Here is a 23,847-nt window from a genome sequence, read left to right as displayed (position 1 = left end):
TAGCCGGGGAAGTGATGACCCCCTCCTGTTAGACTGTTTGAGGTAACTTATTTTTTATTCTTCCTTACTTCCTTTCTAATATTTGTATTTCTTTTCACTTGTAATGCTACTTTGACACTAATTTCCTTTGGGATCAATAAAGTATTTATTTATCTATCTTCTAAGGGGTAGTCTTGTATTCTGAGGCTGGGCCCTCTGTTCCTAGGCTCTACTAGTAATGGAAACATCTTCTCCAGGTCCATTCTATCTAGGCCTTCCATAATATCACAGGCTTCAATGAGATCAGAAAATAACCCCACATAAACAGCCAGGGTAAACAGAGGTGTGGGCAAAGGTATGGGATTAGTGATGGTCTCCAAGGAATGAAGGTTCGGAGTGACAGAAGTGTAGGAATGGAGATACATTCACCAAGAGAGGCCATAAATGGGGCAGGACAAATGACAGGTGAACAAAACCAGATTACATGGCTTAATTTTTTATATGTCCACACACAAAACAATGTTCTGAAAAGTTCTGAAATCACTCCAAACTTTTACAGTCCTGGAAGGACATTAGAGTGAAGCCTCTGTGGGAGTGGTGGAAATACAACATTCAATTTGCATGCATCGAGTCTCTACAAGCTGCAACTTGTTAGTGATTAGATAGCCCAATCTTGTGACTTTCTTGTGACAGAAGAGGGCACCAGATTTAACTCGCGCATTTCAGCGCTGTGAATTAAGCCTTGGTTTATGAACACAGGTCCTGAATCAACATCTTTGGGCTCAGAGACAATAGCCCTTCTGACTGAGCTGTAAGTGACATAACAGATGTGAGAAAGGCCTCTGGGGATGACCGCCAGTGAATTAGCTCTCCACCTGAAGAGGAGTGTGTGACAGACCGTTTTATATAGGTACTCTGAACTCTATATACCCCTCAGCTTTCATTAGGACATAGGAGGATACAGCATAGAGACAACTCATCCACACCAACCAAGATGTCCAACTAATCTAGTCCCATTTTCCTACATTTGACCCATATCCCTCTAAACCAGGGTTTCCCACCTTTTTTATGCCATTAACCATTAACTGAGGAGTCCGTGGACATCAGGTTGGTTATCCCTGCTCTACACATACCAGCCCACTCCCTCAACTTTCTCGCCTTGGCAGCTCATTCCAGCAACCCAGCACCCTCTGCGTAAAGTTACCCCTCAGGTCCCTTTTACATCTCACCCTTCTAACAAACCTGAGCCCTTGAGTTTTTGATTCCCTTTCCCTGGAAAGAAGACTGTGTGCACTCACCCTATCTCTGGCCCTCAAGATTTTATGCACCTCTGCATAAGCCACCCCTCCAGTCTCCTACATTCCAAGCAATGGGGTGTTAGTCTGCCCAAACTCTATCTTCATCCTTGCCATTCCACAAGTGTAGTCATGAAATGACCAGGGCTCTGGGGGAAGAGGAAGAGATTCCTCAATTTCCTTACAATAATGAGACCCATTTGCCCCAAGTATGCCTAGTCTTATAGCAACCCTATTCCACTACTTGATTTCTCCATCTTATATATTTTCTCAGTATTGAAATCACCACCCCACCACCAATTCTCCTACCATTCCCCTACAATACTAGTTATTAATAATAATATTAGTTATCATTACAGTTGTTAATTCAGTATGTGGAAGAGAGTGAACCCCTGCAACAGGAGAACCCCATACTAACCATGCTGGAGATCAGAATCGAACCCAGTTTCCTGGAGCTATGAGCCAGCTGTACCACCTTCAGTGCCAATGTGCCAACTATAATATTACTTGGGACAATAATTGGATTAGGAATTTTAGATTTAATGGAAATTATTCACTTTTGAAAAATAAATCTTAAATGGATGACGAAGCTTTACTGAGTGTGGTTATAATGCTAGTTAAGGTTGACACATCAGAGTCATTGTTTTAATTGACTTTTTAGGTAAAGGCTGATTAAATACCTTTCCTTAAAAACCTTTCCATGCTAACTGCTGATTCTTGGCTTTATCCTTTATCCTTTGATCCTCTTTAATTAGTAAAGTCACTGTGAGAAGAAGCACATTTGATTATGCTCCCTTTCTTCTCCCACTTATTCATCTGCCCACCAAAAATTCCCCAGTTTCTTCAATACACTTCCACCCTTTTCATGCATTAACCCTTTCATGCACTGTGTAAGATGAATTCTGCCCGATTTGCACATGCATTTTATTTTCCCATGAATTTCCAGGAATTCAGAATATTGCAGGGTAACTCGCCGCTTTCCTACCTAATAGTCATTTCCAGATCTCAAAGAAAACTCCACTAATGGTCTTTTATCAAAAAGACAGAAACAAAAACAGTTAAAGAGAAAAAAAATCCTCATCTTTCCAAATCCATCCCGTCTGCTACTTAGACTTTCATGATGCTCTGGGTCTATAACCATCCATCAAGAATGATTTATTGGTTCAATGCTTGATGTGCATCTCATTGTTTACTGCCTGTTGTTGCTTTTGGTGAATAGAAATTGCTGTTAATTTCTTCTGTCGCTCCCTTTCCTCCCCTGTAAACTAAAAGGAGCAGCTTGATGACAATATACATCAGCAACAGATTCTGCAATTGCAGCAGCTCTAAAATATCATCTAATCTCCTCTTCCATTTCTATCATTGTGACACAGGAGAAGGCCATTCAGCCCACTGGGAGCATGCAGGCTCCTTGGAGACCAACATTGTCTGCTCCATTCCCCAATTAATTATTTCCCTGTAACTTGTTTTCCCTCTCTCTTTCCCTGTAACCTTGTTACCCACCTACCCTAGGAGTAATTTATAATAACTAATCCAAACTCCCTCTGCTCCTGCAAGTTATTCTCCCCAACATGCCTATCAAGTCTCCCCTGGTTTACAATAATACAGAACAGAAACAGGTCCTTTGGCCCAGTTCCTTCATATTGACCAATATGTCATAAGACTATAAACAATGGAGCAGAATCAGACCATTTCGCTCATCAAATCTGCTCCACCATTCAACCATGGCTTTTTTCCCCTCAAATGCATTCCCCTGCCTTGTCCTCACAACTCTTAACCACCTCACCAATCAAGAACCTACCATTCCCTGCCTTAATTACACCCAATAACTTGGCTTCCAGAGCCCTCTGTGCCAATGGATTCAACAAATTCATCACCTTCTGCCAGAAGAAATTCCTCCTCATCTCAATTCTAAAAGGGATGACCCTTTATTCTGAGGCTGTACCCTTATATCTTAAACTCACCTACTAATAGTGACCATCTTTTCTACATCCATTCTATACAGACATTTCATTATCTAGTAGATTTTGATGAGATCTTACCTCATCCTTCAAAAGTCCATATATAGGTCCATATGCTCCTCAAACATCACAACTTCTATCCCTAGGATCTTTCATGATCATCTCCTCTGTATAAGAACCAGGGGACATAGCCTCAGGATTCAGGGGAATAGATTGAGGATGGAGATGAGGAAAAACTGCTTTTCCCACAGAAAAGTGAATCTGTGGAATTCTCAGCCCAGGGAAGCAGTAGAGGTCATCTCATTAAAATATATTTAAGACACAGTTAGATTGTGGCATATCAAGAGAATTAAGAGTTATGGGCAAAAGACAAGTAAATGGAGCTGAGTCCGTGATCTGGTCAGCATAATAATCTGGCATGGACTAGATGGGCCAAAGGACCTGGTTCTGTGCTGTAATGTGACTATGACAATATTCTGAATGCAGTCTGACCACCTTACAAAACCTCAACAGTATATCCTAGCTTTCAAGTTCCATCCCTCTCAAAATGGAGGCAAACATACAAAGTTAGTTGTCCACATCTGACTCATATCCCACTAAACCCATCTTTTCCACGTACCTGTCCAAATATCTTTAAAATGTTATTGCACTTGCCTTAATCACTTTCTCTAGCAGTTCATTCCATGTACCCGCCATCCTCTGTGTAAAAAAATAATTATCTCTTGGATTGCTATGAAATCTCATCTTAAACTTATCTACCTGTACTACAGGCAATTTGCAGTAGACAGGGCTTCAATGCTTCTATCATTCACTCTTGTTTTGTGGATGCCTGGGAAGAGTACGAATTTCTGGCTGGATACTGTATACACAGAAACAAAAATCTACAGCACATTACAAGCCCTTCGGCCCACAATCTTGTGCTAACCATGTAAACTACCGTAGAAACTGCCTAGAATTTCCCTAGCACATAGCCCTTTATTTTTCTAAGCTCCATGTACCTATCCAAGAGTCTCTTAAAAGACACTACATCGGAGAACATACATTCTCTGATATTAAATGAACCTTTGAACTTAAATAATTAATGTACAAACACATTAATTGGGGTGTAAAAGAAACTACAGCATCTTGATTAAGCCCACACAGTCCCAGGAAGAGTTTGCAAAATCCACCCCACAGCAACCATAGTCAGTATCGAACCCGAATCCCTGGAGCAGTGAGACAGCTGTACTAAGGGCTACACCACTAAGCTGCCAACGTTTCTTGCCTTTTTATAATTAAATTAATGAAAGAACCATCCAAAAGTAAAAAAAATAGGACCTGACTTTCTTATGGATGCCAACTCATTGAGGAACCAAATACATATTCAATGGCTTCTTTATTAGTTACAGGTGTGAGTCCAGTGTTGTCTTCTGCTGCTGGAGCCCATTCACTTCAAGGTTGAGTATTCAGAGATGTTCTTATGCACATCGCTGTTTTAACGCATGGTTAGTTGAGTTGCTGTCACCTCCCAGTCAGTTTGAACCAGTCTGCCCATTCTCCTCCGACAAGGCATTTTCACCCACAGAACTGCTGTTCACTGAATGTTATTCTCTGTAAACTCTTAGAGGCTGCCGTACATGAAAATCTCAGGAGATCTGCAGTTTTGAGGTCACAGACCACCCTGTCCGGCACCAACAATCATTCCACAGTCAAGGTCACTTAGATTCCATTTCTTCCGCCATTCTGATGTTTGGTCTGAACAAGTGGACCTCCTGACCATGTCTGCATGCTGTTATGCATTGAGCTGCTGCCACACACGATTGGCTGTTTAGATATTTGCATTGACAAACAGGTGTATAGGTGCGGATCAAGCATATAGATGTAACAGAGAGGGCACTGAGTGTATATAGCAGCTTTATGTCACTCCAATTTTGTTTTGCAGAGATAACGCTGAGATTTCTCAGTAACCCTGATTTTCCCTGCAAGGTCAGAGCAACAAGTTCTGAACATCAAGCCTATACTAGTAAAAGGCAGAATATAAGTTAAGAATGTATGGTTCTGTAAGGTGTGTATTTGGGTAACAGATAAATTAGCCATCTGGTTTGTGATCAGCGTTAATCGATAGATCTTGCAACTGAACTAGTATCAAATTATCATGAAGGCAGCCAGCTTTGTTCTAACAGTTGAATGCTACAAACTTCACTTGGTGACACAGACAAAACCAGCAGCAACTTTTTGAAGGTTTGCACTGGATTCTAGTCTTGGTATATAGAGTTTGGTGTGGATAGGGGTTGTGGAGAATATCGTCAGAACCTTGTTTGGTCAGGGTGAGTGCAGTTCGTTCAGTTTAACTCTGTGACGTATTGGTGGGTCTTTTCTGACGCTAGCAGAGCTGGTTGCTCTTGCATGTGGTCTCTCAATGCATTTCTTTTAAAACCTATTATTCTCAATTAACTAGCACCATGTGTTTCTCCGAGTCCCAAACCAGCAATTCTCTGCTCCCCCAGTCCTTCCTTTTCACTCAGCACCTTCTCCCTTTGTCCCACCAATGCGAACAGTACCTTGAGGAATATTGATCCTAATTTCTCAAACTCTTTCCCTCCACTGTCCATTTCCTCGTCAATTGTTTTCTTAATACGCATCTCCTCACAATAGCTTTCTACGTAAAGCTAGGTCCCAACTTTGGCTATAGTTGCGTTAAAACAGTTGTATAAGTTAAAGCAGAAGATGCTGTATTTGGTGTTACACACACCATTTGATCAGGCTTAAAATGGGATTCCATCTTCCTTGCCGGTTGGACGCAAAAAATTCCAAGGCACTACGTCAAATAACAGCGGGGGGGGGGGGGGGGGGGGGAGCTTCCTACTGGGCCCTGGATAAATATCCCCAAAGCGGATTATTCAGCTAGTTATCACACTGCCTCTTGTTGGACTTTACTGCTTGTCATTGCCTTTGTGCTTCCTGACCAGAGGCTCACACATTAAGTCATCGAAAGGACATTTTTAGTCTTAATTTTCCATCTTCGTTTGTTCTCTTAAACTGCTAAAGAGGAATCTAGGATAATAATCATGAAGCCCAATATTGACTTTCTAAAATTAGCATGGCCTGAACTAGATTTCTACTTAATGTTTAAAAAAAAGTTTTCTCAAATTCACAGATTGATTTCAATCTTTGTGTTTTTGATGGGAAGGCAATCAAAGATGTTTCTCTATCATTTGGAGGGCACTGGGTACAAACTCAGGGATCTATTTAACAATGGGGCCCATTTCATGGCACTAGATTAGTTAGGGAACTTGATGTCACCCCAGTTTCTGCTCCTGAAGGGTTAGATCCACAGAGGTGAAAGATGCCATTAGTTTCAGTTAGAAACAGGTTAGGAAATTGCCCTGAGCACTTTACAACGAAGGGAGGAAAGTGTATATAATCTAGCAGCTGACGGCACACGTACCTGTGTTGTATCCTCGACTCAATGCTGGCCAAGGTCTGTGGTTCTTCCACAAGTTCCCAAGGTACCAATCACTCTGATTCTCCACCAAACCAAGAACCTGCTGTCCTGTGAACAAAGCAACCGAAGAAACGTTACCCTGCGCCACACATCTACGACAAACAATCTCTTTATTCCATGCAAGGTCACCCACGTATTATCCCATAGAATCCCAAAGATTCCTTTGCAAGATGAAACAGCAAAGAAATCGAGTTTTGGGTATTGCATCAAATTAACTTTGATAAAGCCAGATCCATAGAGATGACGGTGGTAATTTTGGTTGAGGTTTGGCACCGAGGACAATTGCCCAGATGATGCCTCGAGCTCTGATCACACAACACAGCTAAGAGGAGGAATCAAAAACGAGGTTGAGAGATCTCCACTAAGATGCTCAACACTCTATCTACGCATTCACACACACAGGAGCACATGGGGTTTAGACATCAATGAGGATTTATAGTCGTAGTCACAGGCATGGAAACAGTTCCTTTGGCTCATTGAAACTCTGCTGAACATCAAACACCCAATGATTCTAATATCCACAATCTCCCCACGCTCCCAACACCCACCAGACTGAACTACTCACTCACACGTTAGAATCAATTCACAGAAGCTAATTATCCCACAAACATACACAACAATGGCATTTGGGAGATAACTGACACAGTCACTGCAAGGGCGTGCAAATTCCACACAGACAGCACTGGAGGTTAGATTTGAACTCAAATTACTGATGCTGTGAGGCCACAGCTCTACATCTGTGAAACCATCCTGTCCCAGGTCCTTTTATCTTTCTAGGGAAAAGTGCCCTTCAAGAACACGTGATGCTGAGGCAGTGTCCCTCAAAGACCTGGTCTGTGCCCAGCAGAGAATGGTACAACATAAATGCAAGCCATTTTTCTCTTTCAGCGGCGTCGAACTGGTCAGTCCTTTGCTGCCTGGATGAGCTCTCCACAGCCAGCAGTCATGGCTGTTCCATTATGCCACTGTCACCTTTATCAGCTTCTACGTATAACTGAGCAGCGCTCTGATCTGGTCGATGACTGTGCCCTGGTTATTGATGGGTGAGGTTGTAGATGCCACTCAGATGCCCAGTTCTACTCCATTGTTCATGATCAGGCTGGCACCAGAGTGAGGAGACTCACTGCAGGCTGCTCCCTACAGACCCACCCATCACTTCTACTAATTGCTCTACACTGTACCACAACCATTTGATTTTGCATGGACAGAGTATGCAAGACAAGTTTTTCAACTGTACCTCAGCACATATGACAATAATAAACCAATTCTTGGCTTGTCCAATTGTTACATCAGCTTCATATCCCTGGCTGCGCTTATTTTCATTGTTATTGGTTCATTATTGTCACATGTACCAAGACACAGTGAAAAGCTTTATCTTGCATACTGTTCATACAGATAACTACAGTGACTATTGAAATACATAGAACAAACGGTGGTGCTAGAAAGTTTGTAAACCCTGTTTATAAACTCTATTTCTGCATAAACATGATGCAAAATGTGATAAAATCTTCACGCAAGTCCTAAAACTAGTTAAAGAGAGCCCAATTAATTAAATAAATAACACAAAAAACACTATACCGGTTCATTTATTTATTGAGGAAAATTGAACCAATATTACATGTATTTGTTGGAAAAAGTATGTGAACCTCTGGGGTGCTGCCTTCGACAAATCACACTCCAATCAATGAGTTGTGATTGGAGGTGTGGATTGTAGAGGTGCCCTGCCCAAAAAAAAAACATACCCAAAGTCAGGTTACTGACAGACCCTGCCCTTCTCAGGAAAGATCTGTTTGTGCACCAAGCCTCGATCAAAACAGCTTTCAGAGGATCTTAGAAGAAGAATTGTAGAGATGCGTGAAGTTGGAAAAGGCTACAAAAGCATTTCTAAAGACCTGAGTGTTCATCAGTCCACAGTAAGAGAAAATGTCTACAAATGGAGGAAGTTCAGTACTATTTCTACTCTCCCTAGGAGTGGGCATCTTGCAAAGATCACACCAAGAGCACAAAGTGCAGTGCTGAAGGAGGCGAAAAAGAACCCAAGGGTAAAAGACCTGCAGAAATCTCTAGAACTTGCTGAAGGCTCTGTTCATGTGTCCACTGTAAGAAAATCACTGAACAAGAATGGTGTTCTTGGAAGGACACCACAGAAGAAACCACAACTCTCCAAAACAAACATTGCTGCACATCTCAACTTTGCAAAAGACCACCTAGATGTTCTGCAATGCTTCGGGGACAATGTTCCGTGGACAGATGAGACAGAAGTTGAACATTTGGCGAAATGCACCTGACTATGTTTGGAGGGAAAAGGCACTGCACACCAACACTGAAACCTAATCCCAACTGTGAAGCTTGGTGGATGGAGCATCATAGTTTGGGACTGCTTTGCTGTCTCAGGGCCTGGACAGTTTGCAATTGTCAAGGGAACAATTAATTCAAAATTGCGTCAAGACATTTCACGGGGTAGCAGCCCGTCCCCTGAGAAGCTTAATAGAAGTTGAGCAATGCAACAAGACAATGATCTGAAAGACAAGAGTAAATCAACAGCAGAATGGTTTAAAAAGAGGGAAATTTGTGTTTTAGAATGGCAGGGTCAAAGTTCTGACCTTAATCCTATAGAAATGTTATGGAGGGACCTGAGCAAGCAGTTCATGCAAGGAAGCCTATCAACAACCCAGAGCTGAGGCAGTTTTGTAAGGAAGAATAGCTTAAAATTCCTCCAAGCCGATGTGCAGGATTGATCAAGTTACAAGTTATTGCTGTACAAGGGGGTCACACCAGCTACAAGAAGCAAAGGTTCCCGTATTTTTCCCCAACAAATACATAATATTGGATCATTTTTCTCACTAAATGAACAAGTATGTTTTTTGTGTTATTTATTTAATTTGGTTATCTTTATCTAGTTTTAGGACTTGTGTAAAGATCTGATCACATTTTAGGCCATATTTGTGCAGAAATAGAGAAAATACTACAGTGTTCACAAACTTTCTAGTACCACTGTAGAATATTCCAGCATGGTACAGGCCCTTCGGCCTTCGATGTTGTGCCAAGCATTTAACCTACTCTAGAACAACCTAACCCTTCCCTTCTACATAGTCCTCACTTTTTCTATCCATCCATGTGCCTATCTACATCTACCCCCACACTTAATAGGGTGTTCCATGCACTCACCATTCCTTGTGTGAAGAACTCACCTCTGACATCCAACCTGTACACACTTTCCTCCAATCTTCTTATAATTATACCCCACTGTATTAGCCATTTTGGCTCTGGGTAAAAGTCCCTGATGGCTCTGGGTAAAAGTCCCTGATTATCCACTCAATCTATGTCTCAGATCATCTTGCACATCTTTTACTAAACAAGGTAAAGCAATAACAATGCAGAATAAAGTGTAACTGCTACAGAGAAAGTGCAGTTCAGGTAAACCATAAAGTGCAAGATCATAATGAAGAAGGCTGTGAGGTAGAGAGTTCATTTTTTTTTTGCACAAGAGATCCAATCAAGTGTCTGATAACAGCAGAATAGAAGCTGTCCGCAGACTCTTGAACAGACCACTGCTTTTAAAAGATTAAAGACTCTGCTTCAAACACCCTTTGAAGGAGAGAGTTTCAAAGATTCACAACCCTCTGAAAGACAATTATTCATCTTATCTGACTTAAATGTATGACCCTTTTTATTCTATAAACAGTAGACCCTAGTTCTAAATTCTATATTATCAGGAACATTTAAAAGAGCAGTTGAAATTGTTGTATCAATGGAAACAGCAGCCAGAGAAGTAATAAAGCGATTGGAAAGAGGTGAAACGCCATCGGTCATTGGAAAAGTGTTAGGCTACAGTCAGTCAACGATCAGAACAATTTTAATGGAGCATGTGAAAGGCCCTGCCCCGATGAGAGCTACAAGTATTACTAAGCAATGCAGTGGTTTAATTATTGAAATACGTATGTTTCTTAACCATTTTATAAGCATAGAAATGTAAAATATGTACTATACACTAAGAAAAATGTTTGACTAACTGACGCTAAAACCCGGAGACTGCCTGTACTTTTAAGTCATCTCTAGATTACTTATAATACTTAATACAATGTAAATGCTATGTAAATAGTTGTTATACTGTATTGTTTAGGGAAAAATGACAAGAAAAATAGTCTGTACATGCTCAAACAACGAGTGTTGGAGAGAGAACTTTCAGGTTTTCCCGATCCGCAGTTGGTTGAATCCACGGATAAGGAGGGCCAACTGTAATTAAAATGGTATTGAATGCCAGCTTGGCTGCTTCGGTCATTCCACAAAATAATTTTGAATGGTGCTTCAAAGATACTGAACTGAAGCCTGTAGATATCCAACTAAAATTTGTACTGGAGAAAAGATAACTCCTGAGGGAATTTTGATCCGAGTAAACTGATAGTGAATTAAGGAAGGCACTGAATGATGTCACAGCAGTGTTCAAGGATGGCATTGGAAACTCAAACATGGAAAGGGAAAACAGTGTGACATGAAAATGCCACACCAAGTTTTACAAAGTCCATCCAGTTTCCTATAGCATCTATGATGAAATAATCAGTGAGCTAGATTGCATGGAGGCTGACGCTATTCTTTCCAAGTTGGAGTGGAGCCTATGGGCAACACCAGTGGTCTTAGTAACCAGGAAGAATGGGCCTGTCAGGATTTGTGGTTATTTCAAGGTCACCATCAACCCAGTACTGAAAGTAAATCAAAACCCTCTGCCAAGATAGTCCCAGAGTCAGTTCCTACAACCACCATGACGGAGGCCACAGAACAAGAAATTGTTTCACAGTCTCACCTGCCAAGCAGAGTAACCCCCCCCCCCCACAGAAAAGATGTTATCCCTCATGAGTAAGAAATCCCCCACAGTGATTAAATCCTTCAGCCTCAATGGGATAATTTTAAATTTGCTATGCCATGGATGTCTACAGAGTAGTTGTGTTATGTGTGTCATTGCACCACATCGTAAATGCACGCCCTACAAGAGAAACTAAATGTACTTGAGGTATCTCCAGCTCCGTGCTTTTCTTTTGGCTACTTTATGTATGTACAAACATAACACTTTAGTGCTTGCTCCAGTCGCAGATCAGTCGTGGACCGTTCTGTGACTGAGCAGTCGAGAATGTAGAGATCAGGCGAGTGATGAAAGGATTAACATACGAGAGAGTGCAGAGGAGATTTACAAGGATGTTGCCCGGATTGGAGGGCACAACTTATGAGAATGGGTCGAGTGTACTTGGCCTTTTCTCCTAGGAGTGACAGAGGATGAGAGGTGACCTGATAAGAGTTGTATAAAATGATGAGGGGGATTGATCGTGTGGATAGCCAGAGGCTTTTTCACAGGGCTAACATGGCAAACATGAGGGGGCATAGTTTTCAGGTGCTTGGAAATAGGTACCAGTGGGATGTCACGGGTAAGTTTTTCCACACAGAGTGGTAAGTACATGGAATGCACTGCCAGCGGTGGTGGTGGAAACTGATACAACAGAGTCTTTTAAGAGCCTCTTAGATAGGTTAATGGAGCTTAGAAAAATAGAGGGCTATGCTCTAGGGCATATATGTCAAACTCAAGGCCCACGGGCCAAATCCGGCCCGCGGTGGAATTATCTTTGGCCCGCGAGATAATATCTAATTACTATTAAAGCTGGCCCCAGTAATCGAAGTGCCTGTGGCGTATGATATGGCTAATGCTGAGTTTATTCAGGTACCAGGTTTTCAGGGTTTTTAGTGTTTATTCGGCAGTCTTCTTCATAAGAAACGGAATTTGTAAAGTGAAACACTTTGTAGTTATAGCAGAGACTGAGACACATGAGAGCAGGCTGAAAAAACGGAGGCAACGAAAGCTGCGTTTGCACGCGTCCGGCTGATCCGGCCCGCATGAAGCTGCATTTTGCTCAATCCGGCCCGTGACCTAAAATGAGTTTGACACCCCTGCTAGGGAAAGTCTAGGCAGTCTCTAGAGTAGGTTACATGGTCAGCACACCATTGTGGGCTGAAGGGCCAGTAATGTGTTGTAAATTTCTATGTTCTATGAAGAGTATTTGATGGCTTTGGGCCTGTGGTAGAAGAATGGAAAACTATCAAAAATTGAAAGGCCTAGATAGAGTAGATGGTGAGAGGATGTTTCCAATAATGGGAGCGTCTAGGACCAGAGAGCACAACCTCAGAATACATATTCTTTAGAATAGAGACGAGAAGGCAGATGGTGGTGGATTTGAGGAATTCATTGCGCTGACAGCTGTAGGTGCCGAGCTATTTGGTATATTTATGTGGAGGTTGATAGGTTCTTGATCAGGAAAGGCATCAAAGGTTATGGGCAGAAGCAGGAGAATAGAGATGTGGGAGATAATAGGGATAATACATCAGCCATGATTGAAAGGCAGAACAGACGAGATGGCTGAACAGCCTAATTCTTCTCCTATGAGTTATAGTCTTACGTTTTGTTTGGTGTGGAGGAGGCAGTGGAGGAACCACTGGAAAAAAGTGCCAGGGCACAGAAAACCTGTGACAGAGGTGTCCAAAAGTGGAAGGAAGTGATTTAAGGCAAAAGGTTTAGAGAAGATTGGAGGGGAAATTCTTTTCAGCCCGGGTGTAGCTGGAATCTGGAATGGACTCTTCAGAGTGGGGGCAGGGGAGGGCATTGTTGAAGGCAGTTTCTCTCACTATATTGAAGTCTCGAGAATAGTACTTGAACAGACAAGGCATGGAATACTTTGGAGTAGTTCGTGGTCAACATGGACGAGGTTGGCCAAAGGGCATGTTTCTACACCACTGACTTCAACATTTCTGCAGTCAGGTCACTGATATGAAATGCTAGTCATTTTTCCCTCTCTGTACAAGCTACCGTACTCGCTGAGTGCTTCTACCATGTGATATTTCTAATCTTGGAATTTCTCAGCACTGCTGAAAGAACATACAGTATAACTTTTCCCACAACCTATTTCGCTTCTCTGGTGTCTCCATGTATTTTAGCTTCCTCAGCCATCTATCTCTGAGTTTCCTCCAATGACTTAACATCTTTATTTAAGCACGTGGCCCCAAAGGCATTACTTTAGCCAAAGGCTAATTAACATCAGAAATTCTGCAGATGCTGGAAATCCAAAGCAACACAAACAAAATGCTGGAGGAGCTCAGCAGGTCAGGGAGCATCTATGGAAGGGAATAAACAATCGATGTTTCGGGCCGTGACCCTTCTTCAGGAATGGAAAGGAAGGCAGAAAACACCAGATTAAAAAGGGGAAGAGGAAAGCGGGGAAGGATAGCTAACGTTATTGGTGAAGCTAGATGTATAGAAAAGGTAAAGGGTTGGAGAGGAAGGAATGTAATAGGAGAGAAGAGTGGACCATAGGAGAAAGGGAAGGAAGAGGGGCACCAGGTAAGAGGCCAGGGTGGCGAAGAGTGGAGGGGGAGGGAATTTGTTCTTTTAACTGGAAGGAGGAATCAATATTCATACCATCAAGTTGGAGGCTACTCAGCTGGAATACAAGGTGTTGCTCCTCTACCCTGAGGGTAGTCTCATCGTGACACAAGAGGCGGTCATGGACTGACATGTCAGAATAGGAATGGGAATGGGAATTAAAGTGTTCGGCCACTGAGAAGCTCTGCTTTTGCCGGATGGAGCGGAAGTGCTCGATGAAGCAGTCTCCCAATTTACGACTCAACTTCCTTGCTTTTGGGATCTATGCTTCTGTTCGTAAAACCATGGATTGCTATTTTTGAACAAAAGCAGCCTTCGCAACTTGTCAGGAACCTACACTCATGGAAGTAGGTTCAACCCTAACCTCCAAAGTGGTCTAGGGTGGAATTTAGACATTTTTCCCTCTGACTGTGTGGGTTTACCTTGGGTCCTCTGGTTTCCCCCCCACATCCTAATGATGTGTGGGTAGTTGAGATAAACTGGTCACTGTAATTTGTTCCTGGAACTTAGGTAGGTAGTAGAATCTGAGGGTAGCTGATGGGAATTTTGGGGGAATAAATTGGGATTAGTGCTAATGGGAGCTTGATGGTTGGCATGGGCTCGATGTGTTGAATGCTCTATTTCCCTGTTGTTTGACTCTCTCCATCTGCTTAGGAGGAGAATTATGAAGATTCACTTGAAGAAATTACTTCTCATCTCAGTTCAATGGCTGACCCCTTATTGTGATCTCCGGCGTTAGGTTTCCAGGCCCGGTGAACCATTCTTTCTGCATCTACCATGACAAAGTCTTTGAGCATTTTGTATGTCCTCAGCAGGTCATTTCTAAGGGCAGGCACTACCACCGAACCTCAAGTAGGCCATTCGGCCCATCAAGTCTGCTCATGGCTAATTAGTATCCCTCTCAACACCATTCTACTGCTTATAACCTTCGATGCCATTAATAACCAAGAACCTATCGACCTCCACTTTAATTAGACCCTACGACAGCCTCCACAGCCTTTTGTGGTAATGAATTGCATGGATTCACCACATTCTGGCTAAAGCAATTCCTCCTCATCTCTGTTCTAAAGGGACATCCTTGTACTCTGAAGCTGTGCCTTCTGGTTTGTATTTGACTAGACAAATGAACACAGCCTCCCAGGAAGTTCTTTTGTAGTTTGATGGTTAACATGGCTACTTCAACGCATTAATTTCGAACACTTAATTACATTTAAGTTCTCCACTCCATGTGTGTGATTAAAATTAAAATCTCTAGCCTCATTCCTCTGTCATTTAGTAACCTCAATTTGCTTCCACACTGTCCTACAATAGGAAAATTTCATTTGGAGCATCTGGACAGTAAAGATAGCTGTTAACAACCCTATTTGGGTCCTGATGAAGGATCTTGTCCCGAAACCTTGTCTGTTTATTTCCCTCCACAGATGCTCCTCAAGCATTTTGTGTGTGTTTGTAGTTGATTTCCAGTTTATGCAGCCTCTCTTTTGCTTATCAACTACAATTTCATCTTCAGTATTATAATTCCAAAGAAACTCATCGCCACACTCCTCAGTCTGGAACTCAACACCTCCCTTTGTGATTGGATTTAACTTTCTGACCAGCAGACTGCAATCTGTAAGCACAGACAGCTGTGAAGCTAAAGCCATTGGGTCTATTTAAAGGGGTTTCAAAATCAGGTTTAATATCACTGGCATATGTCATGAAATTTGTCTTTTTTATAGCAGCAGTGCAGTACAAGGCATATAACTTACTATAAATTATAACTTCCCCTGGTGATGCAACGGGTCAGAATGCTCACCACTGTGTGGAGGTTGATTAATAAGGCTGTCCAAAGTTACGGGCACAATGGGGTTGAGAGTGATAATAAACCAGCCATCATGGGATGGTGGAACAGACTGGATGGGCCAAATGGCCTGATTCTGCTCCTATGTCTTATAGTCTATAGAGTGCAGGCAGTAGAGGTATATCTGTCTTTCAGGCTTATTTCTAGGAAGCAAAGGTGTACTGTTGCCTGAGGCTCAGGAACACAACCTGAAAAATACAGCTGTCTGGGCGAGGCAGTTAACGGGTTAATAAGGCTGTTGCCCTGTGCAACTGCACTCAGTATATGTGGTTAATCCAGCACCACACACAGCACCAACCCCTCCTCCAGCAATCACTGGATTGATGCGGCATCATTTAAACAGCACATCATTACTAATGTTTGCTCTATAATAGAAATTCAAGCCACCAAATTAACCTGTCAAATCATCAAATTTACAGCCAGTTAACCTGTTACAGGGTCATACGCGTACACTTATTAAATATAAAACAGAGACCGACTGGAGATTTATAATTCCATCCTTTCACATCTCCATTTTGCTGCTAATTTGAAAGCAATTTAAGACTGCTTGGAAGAGACTTCCCTTAAGTTCCTTTCAGAGGCATAAGTGCAAAGCAGGGCGGCAGTGGTGCTGCCTCGCCACACTCAACCAGGGAGCAATGCAACAGCCTTGCTGGCAGCACTCATCCACCAGAAAGCCAACGTCATGGGGACCGAGAACTAGACTGCCAGATGCCAACACTGGGCTGCGATCGTAATGTGTAGTATTTTCAAATAAGGGTGTTACAATGCTATTGACAATGAGGCCATTAACGGGAAAGGTGACAAACAGCATTAAAGATTAGCAAAACAAGTGCATATGTGAGATAGGTAGTAGGTGCATTGAGATGGGTAAAGGAGCTTTATTATGAGATTAGTGAGAGAAGTGTGCCGACACTAAAGCATCAGCGAAATTAATAATGAAGACATTAAATTGAAAGCAATATGGGATTAAGGTAACAAAAACAGGGGGAGAAATCTGCTGGAAATTCAACATAAAGACAGAAGATCCTGGAGATGAAGCCAAGTACAAAGTCAAACCTGCTCAGATTTATGGAGGAGGAAGGGTAGATAGACATTGCATTTGTTTCCTCCACCCCTCTCCTTCTCTCAGCTTAACATGCTGATTATATTTTAAAACTTTCCCTGGGTCTGTTGGAAAGTCATTTGACCTGCTCTGTTTCCAATAAACAATCAAAGGCTGGTGTGCTGATTATCACCAGCACACCTTTTCTGTGGGCTCAGTCTATGCATAGCACTTCCTAATTCCTTCTCTATTAGCCTCTGAAACACATGGGAGTTAACGTCCGTATCATCCATCACCACCATTTTTCACTTTCTTTGGCGCTCTGCATTGCTGCCCTACCACCCATCCCTAAATGGATCGACAGAGTTCCAATTAAATACCAAACAAGCCCCAAATCATTGTATTCTGATCTCTGATCCCTTTTCCTTGCTAATTACCTGGAACTAGACCAGACCAGTCACAGAGGGGACCCACTGGGATAATTTTCACCATGAACCCTCACCACTCTTCTGCCACCTCTGCCCTCTCCTCCAATTCTGCCCCTTGCATCATTTCATCTCAAGCCAAAATCCTCACCTCAAGAGGAACATTTGAGACAGGCCTGTGTGCCCCATGTGATTGAAATACTTCACAACTCCCACCAGATCTTGTTCACGTACAACATGCGGTTTGATGTTTTTTTTTGAACCAAGTGAATTAGACCTTGATTTTAAAGTTATTTGCATGGCCTCCCTGTCACATCAACCTCCCATCCAATAACTACATTCAATTCTGGCTTTCACTGTCTTTAATCATTACACATTGGCAACTGTACCTTCATGTATTTACACCCAAAAGATGCTAGATGCTAGTTTGTTTCTGTTCTGAGAATAGTCCTTAAAATCCACCTCTTTTGCTCAAATATCTCTGCGTGTAGTACTTGGAGTCAAAATTCGTTTGGTAACATTTGTGTGGAGAATCTTCAAAGTTCAAATGAAATTTATTATCAAAGTATGTACCGGTAAATGTCTCCATGGACTACCCTGGGACTCATTTCCCTCTTGGGTGTTTATCCTCCTCTGAAGGTAACATAAAATAACTGTTGCTCTAATACGAGTGCAAATACGACTGAAATAATGAATATGCCAGTGCGCAGATTGGTAATGAAGCCATTATGGCAAGATTAATATCAAAAGCATACATTTAAAAATAGCCATGGATGTACTTATGCAAAATTAACAATGTAAATCATGATGTAAATCTGAAAATAAAAGTACTATTGCAAGACTCGGAATGAAAGCATTAATGTGAGAAGCAATCAACATTTATGCCAAATGTGTTGACATTTTCAAAGTTAACTCATGTGAATACAAATTGTGAAAACTATTAATATTGAAGGTGTTAAATTGAGATTGGTAATGAAAACATTAATTTATTCTTAAGAAATTACCTTGCTATTTAAAATAATTGTTTAATGTGAACCACAATATGGTGAAGAGAATATTGAGTACCAGCAATCAAATATCATTCGCAGGAACTGCTGCAATCTGTAATTCTCTCTCAAAGCCTGCAAGCTGCCTTGCTCTTCAATTTGAACTCGGGGTACTTTACCCTTGGACCATCTCTAACGGACCATACAAACAGCAGTCCATGTACAATGCACTCTTTATTACCACTGTTTTCTTTATCTACCACGTTTGTTCCTCTGTTTCACCTGTAGCTGGAAAGATGTTGTCAGCAAGTCCTTCAACCTCGGTGCATTGAAATCTCTTGTTCTAATTCGACCTTCTGCAAGACCTTGAAGTCATACATCTCCTGGTGTCCAGATTCCCTTGAACCTTTATAGACTTAAATTTGGTGGGCAGCTAAATCTCTTCCTTAGAACTTTGAATTAGGGAACAAGGTGGTTTTCTTATTCCATTTTTAAGTGCTTGCATCATTCTCTCCATTATAGCGTAGAACGTGGTAAAACAATTATTATTAACTATCAAGGAAATGTTTTCAAAAGAAATTAATGCTTTCATTAATAGAAATTAAATGAGTTATCAGAAAGATATCCCCTGGACAGTTTTTCATTTCTAAGGCGGGGTAACAATGATAATCATAAGGGTTTCTGCACATGCTGAAATCCAGAGCAACACACTCAAAATGCTGAAGAAACTCAGCAAGTCAGGCAGCTTCTATGGAGAGGAATAAACAATGTTTTGGACCAAGACACTTCATCAGATCTGGAGAGGAAGGGGACGGAAGCCAGGATAATGAGGTGGGGGAAGGGGAAGTAGTAGAGGCTGGCAGGTGATAGGTGAAGCCTGGAGGGGTGGAAGAGGGGAGGAGAGGGAGGTGGGGTGGTGAGAGGGGCGAGAGGGAGGTGGGGGGGTGAGAGAGAGGGAAAAGCTGGCAGATAATAGGTGAAAAAGTTAAAAGAGCGGAAGAAGAAATCTGATTAGAGTGGGCAGTAGACCCTGGGAGGAAAGCAAGGAGGAGCACCAGAGGGAGGTGATAGATAATCTGCTGAACAAAAGGACCGGGATAAGAAGTGAGCCATAGGGAAATACTGCTTGTTATGATGGATGGAGCGGAAGGTTCTCAACAAAGTGGACGTGATAATCAAAGCTTACCCGAGGGCCAGATGAACAGCCAGACTGCTCAGCAGTTCATTGGAAAAGCTAGCTGTGTTGGCTGAAGAATCAAGTCAATGTTCTCTGGGTGAGCTAAATGTCACTGACCTTGCCATTCCTCTTGACTCGGCACAGACTTTTCTTTGTTCCATGTGCGTGGACTAACAAACTATTGGCATTGACCTATAAAATGCCAACCTTGTTCTAATTATATTCCTCTGTACAAGATGGGTCCCGACAGATGAAAATGATAAATGCAATTCTTGCTATTTTTAGCAACTGAGCGAGGAGCTAATTATTTGGTGCTCAAAATAGACTCTTTGTTTGCCGGGTTCCCTGGTCTACATTTTTCTCACACAGGGACAGAGCTAAGCTGGAGTGTAATTCCATAACTCGTCCTGGATTTTACCTCCCGCAAGCTGCTCGGCTTGCGAGCTCTTTGATTGGCGACGCACCAGCACTGATCCAGTTCCTCTGCCGCCCGTCTCCCACAAGTCAACTGGATGGAGAATGTGCCCCCACCTTGGGCAATGTGCAGCAGAGGTGAAACCACAAGACCCACCAAAGGTCACAAGGGGCTTATCCATTTCCTGGAAACAAGGCACAAGAAAATACCGCACTACTTGCTTTGGTCAGCCACACACTGACCTGATCTCTTCCACGGTCACATCTCGTCCAGAGAACAGTTAAATATATCGCCACACACCCTATTCTCCAGATGCACTTGCAGTAACCAGTTTTCCAGAAACATAGGTTGGACAGTTCACTAAGCAGGTGAAACTCATTCTGGCCCAGGTTAAATATTTGGTGGAAGAAAAGGACCTGCAAACTTAGCGTCAGCTTTGCAGAGACATCAGGGGTAAAGCAGGGGTAAACTGAACATCATTATCTTACATTATTAACCCAAACATCCAGAAGATGAAAACTCGTCAGTACATTCTATGTTAGTGGTACCTTTAAAACAATCACAGCTAGCACTAGAAGTGGGTGGGTGGATAGGGCTGAGATTTTTCTGGTGAGGAGAGGTTAGATATACTGTGTTTATACTCTCTTGAGGTTAGAAGAATTGAAAGTGACATTGAAAAGATTCAAACTTTTTAAGGTCTGTGACAGGCTAGATTTAGAGTTACACGCACGCTGCTGGAGGAACTCATCAAGTGCTAATGAAGGGTCTTGGCTCGAAACATCCACCGTTTATTTCCCTTCGTAGATGCAGCCTGACCTGCTATGTTCCTCCAGCATTGCGTGTTTATTGCTAAAGATTTCCATCAACTGCAGAACCTCTTTGTGTCTGTAGATTCAGGTTACTATTTCTCCTGGTTGAGGTGTCCAGAACTAGAAGTAAGAGTCTTAAAATAAGGAGTCCAGCAGGACACCCATGGAGACATCTAGACTCTTCCCACCCAAGAGGGCTGACAAAGTTAGGTTGCTAAGTGTATTCAAGTCAAAAGCTAAAGATTTTTATGTCTTTTTAGTCAGAGGGTGGTGGATCTGTGGAATTCATTGCTATAGACAGCTGTGGAGGCCATGTCATTGGGTATTTTTGAAGCAGAGGCTGATAGGTTTTTGATCGTAAGTGTGTATTAGATGATGGGGAGAAGGTAGCAGAAGGGGGTTGAGAGGGGTATTAAGTCAGCCATGATGGAATAGCAGAGCAAAATCGATGGGCCAAATGGCCTAATTCTACTCCTACATCTTAGGGTCTTTTGCAAGTACATCCCAGTTTCTTGCTTTATTAGGGACAGCTCCAAGCAACAATATTTTTAAAGACTATAAGGAAGTAAAAACTTTCACCCTATTGTTTTGGGTTGGAATTGAACTCCGTTCCAAAAGATAAATGAGCATCGATGAGCCTATCAGCTTTACAGCAAGTGTACAACAGGGAGATGATGCAGTTAAAAGGTAAGTCAAATAGACCACCTCCTTTATCTGTCCAGTGGTAAAGTCTGTTATTTAGCTGGTATATACAACAGTCTATTTCAGAGCACCCAGTGTAACAACTCTTCCAGATTCATTACAATAATTATATTAGAAAGACGTGGGAAAATCAGGAAATAGTTGTGCGAACAGAAGAGACGAGGCAGGCTACAGCTGAGGGGAATCTGACACATCTGCAATGCCTACAGCAGCCAGTGCGAATGTGTGTGAAGGTCCAAGTGTATAATCTGCACTGACATTTCAGTTAAATTGAGGGAGAATTGCATTGTCAAAGCTGCCATCTTCCTGGCACAATTGATAAAGATTATGTCTGTTTGGGTAGAGCTTTTTGAAAGAATCCTAGGCAATGGACCCCATGTCCTGGTCCAATGCACCAAAGACAGACAGAGCATTCATTTACCAGAATGCTGTCTTCGCAACTGTCCTCCAAGTATACCTGGTTGGTGTATCTGCTCTTATAATGGCTTCATTTGTAAAATGATTCATGGAGATACACCAATAGGAAAACATCATACTTCACAATCTTTAGAAGATGACTTGTTCAGAGAAAAATTAGCACAAAATATTAGATTTTATAGTTGAATTAAACCAGATAATTACATTAAAAGTGCACCAAAAGAATGGATGCAAGTGGAAAACATAGTTAATTTAAATCTCCATCATTGGGAAGAAACGTGAACAGATAATTAAGCATTTGGGATAATCTGCGAAGGTGGCATCAGGGGTACAAATGCTTGAGGGTCTTCAAGAATATGGAATGACTTGATAAAAGAGTTCATGTACCAGAGGAATGGGCATTGATTTATATTGAATTATCTTGTTTTACATTAGGAATAAAGAAATGACACTTCTCTGAAATAGTGCCAAGAGTTATACTGATACCAAGTTACTGTTGGGGCAATGTTAGATAAGGCGTCATGGGACATCAATACAGAACCTCAGATCAATGTCCCTTAAGGCTTGGTGGTTGCAACCATTATTGGAAACACCATGAAGTCAGAGAAAATCCAATACAGTTCTGTTTAATAAGTGGTTATCAGTAGGACCCTAATGCCCTTCCCTTGGACAACATCGGGGGCATGGAGAGGGGAGACTTGCAGCTTGGGCAACTGCCGGTCTTCCATAAAAAAAAACCTTCCCAGGGTGCAAATCCATGGTCTATTGAGACTAACGGAGGCCTACATACATACTACTACATCAGTAGGACTTAGGAACTAATTCAAAAACTAAAGAGATTCTAACAGGACAGTTAGCTAATTGGTCACATAGGTGTAACTGGGTGGAACAGGCTTGTTAGGATCCTTTATCGCACTGCATCTTAAAACAAGTAAATTCAGCAGATGGTAGAAATCCAGAGCATTGCACTCAAAAAGTTGGCAGGACTGATAACATCTATGGAGAGGAATAAACAAGAATAGTTCAAGTCTCATTGAAAAAAACCATGTGGTCTCCCCACCAGCTCGTGGACACCCTTCATCCAGCAGGAACATTCCTGATGGCATTGAGAACAAGTTGGTGATGCCAGGTTTTTTTCTCAGAAAAGGGTGAACCCTGCTTTCGTGCAGAACCAGTGAGTGGAGGAGAATTAACAATGGACTCATTATTACTTCTCCTCCTCTGCTGCACCCAGCACAACAGCAAGATGGGATTTCAAGCTCAGGACCTGAAATTCCATTTGAATAATTCTCTGCTTTCCTGCTTCACTCACTTGCTTAAGAGGCATAGAGTCAGGCAGCATTGAAACAAAGCCTTTGGCTCAGCATACCCATGCTTCTATGGAGACATCCTGCCTCCTTTCACTGACTGTACAGACGTTTGTCTGCTGTCATCCCTTTGAAACAGTCTGGGACTTTGCATTGATGTCACTGTACATAAAGAGTCAATCAGATTCAGAATTATTATCATGGACATACAGTGCGTCATGAAATTTGTTGCTTTGTGGCAGGGGCACAGTGCAATACATTAAAAATGACTTGAGTTACAATGAATAAACAGTACAAAAGAATGGCGAGGGAGAGTTCATGGACTCTGACGGGAGTCCCAAGGGAATGATGCTCCCATATGTGACAGATAGATCTCTACAAATTTCCTCTCATCCCCACGGACACGATCTTGCATGCAGGTACAGTCCCACGTACATCTGAGATGCTTCATCCTTCTAATGCACAAGCATTATACACTCCGTAGCCACTTCATTGGGTATGCCTGCTTGTCAATGAAAGTATCTGATCAGCCAATCATGCAGCAGTAACTCAATGCATAAGAGCATGCAGACATGGTCAAGAGCT

General features: G+C 42.1%; 1 protein-coding gene across 5 annotated transcripts in view; it reads right to left on the bottom strand.

Moving 5' to 3' along the window:
- Positions 1–23,847, bottom strand: part of large1 (LARGE xylosyl- and glucuronyltransferase 1) — a 405,419-nt gene that overhangs the window by 121,942 nt on the left and 259,630 nt on the right. For all 5 annotated transcript variants that reach the window (XM_073058955.1, XM_073058959.1, XM_073058957.1 and 2 more), the window contains exon 7: positions 6,663–6,767. In XM_073058955.1, the coding sequence (XP_072915056.1) occupies positions 6,663–6,767 (105 nt within the window). The remainder of the gene's footprint in view (positions 1–6,662; positions 6,768–23,847) is intronic.

This window comes from Hemitrygon akajei, chromosome 10 (genome assembly GCF_048418815.1).
Source record: "Hemitrygon akajei chromosome 10, sHemAka1.3, whole genome shotgun sequence".
Taxonomy (NCBI): Eukaryota; Metazoa; Chordata; class Chondrichthyes; order Myliobatiformes; family Dasyatidae; genus Hemitrygon; species Hemitrygon akajei.
This window is presented reverse-complemented; position numbering and strand designations above follow the sequence as displayed.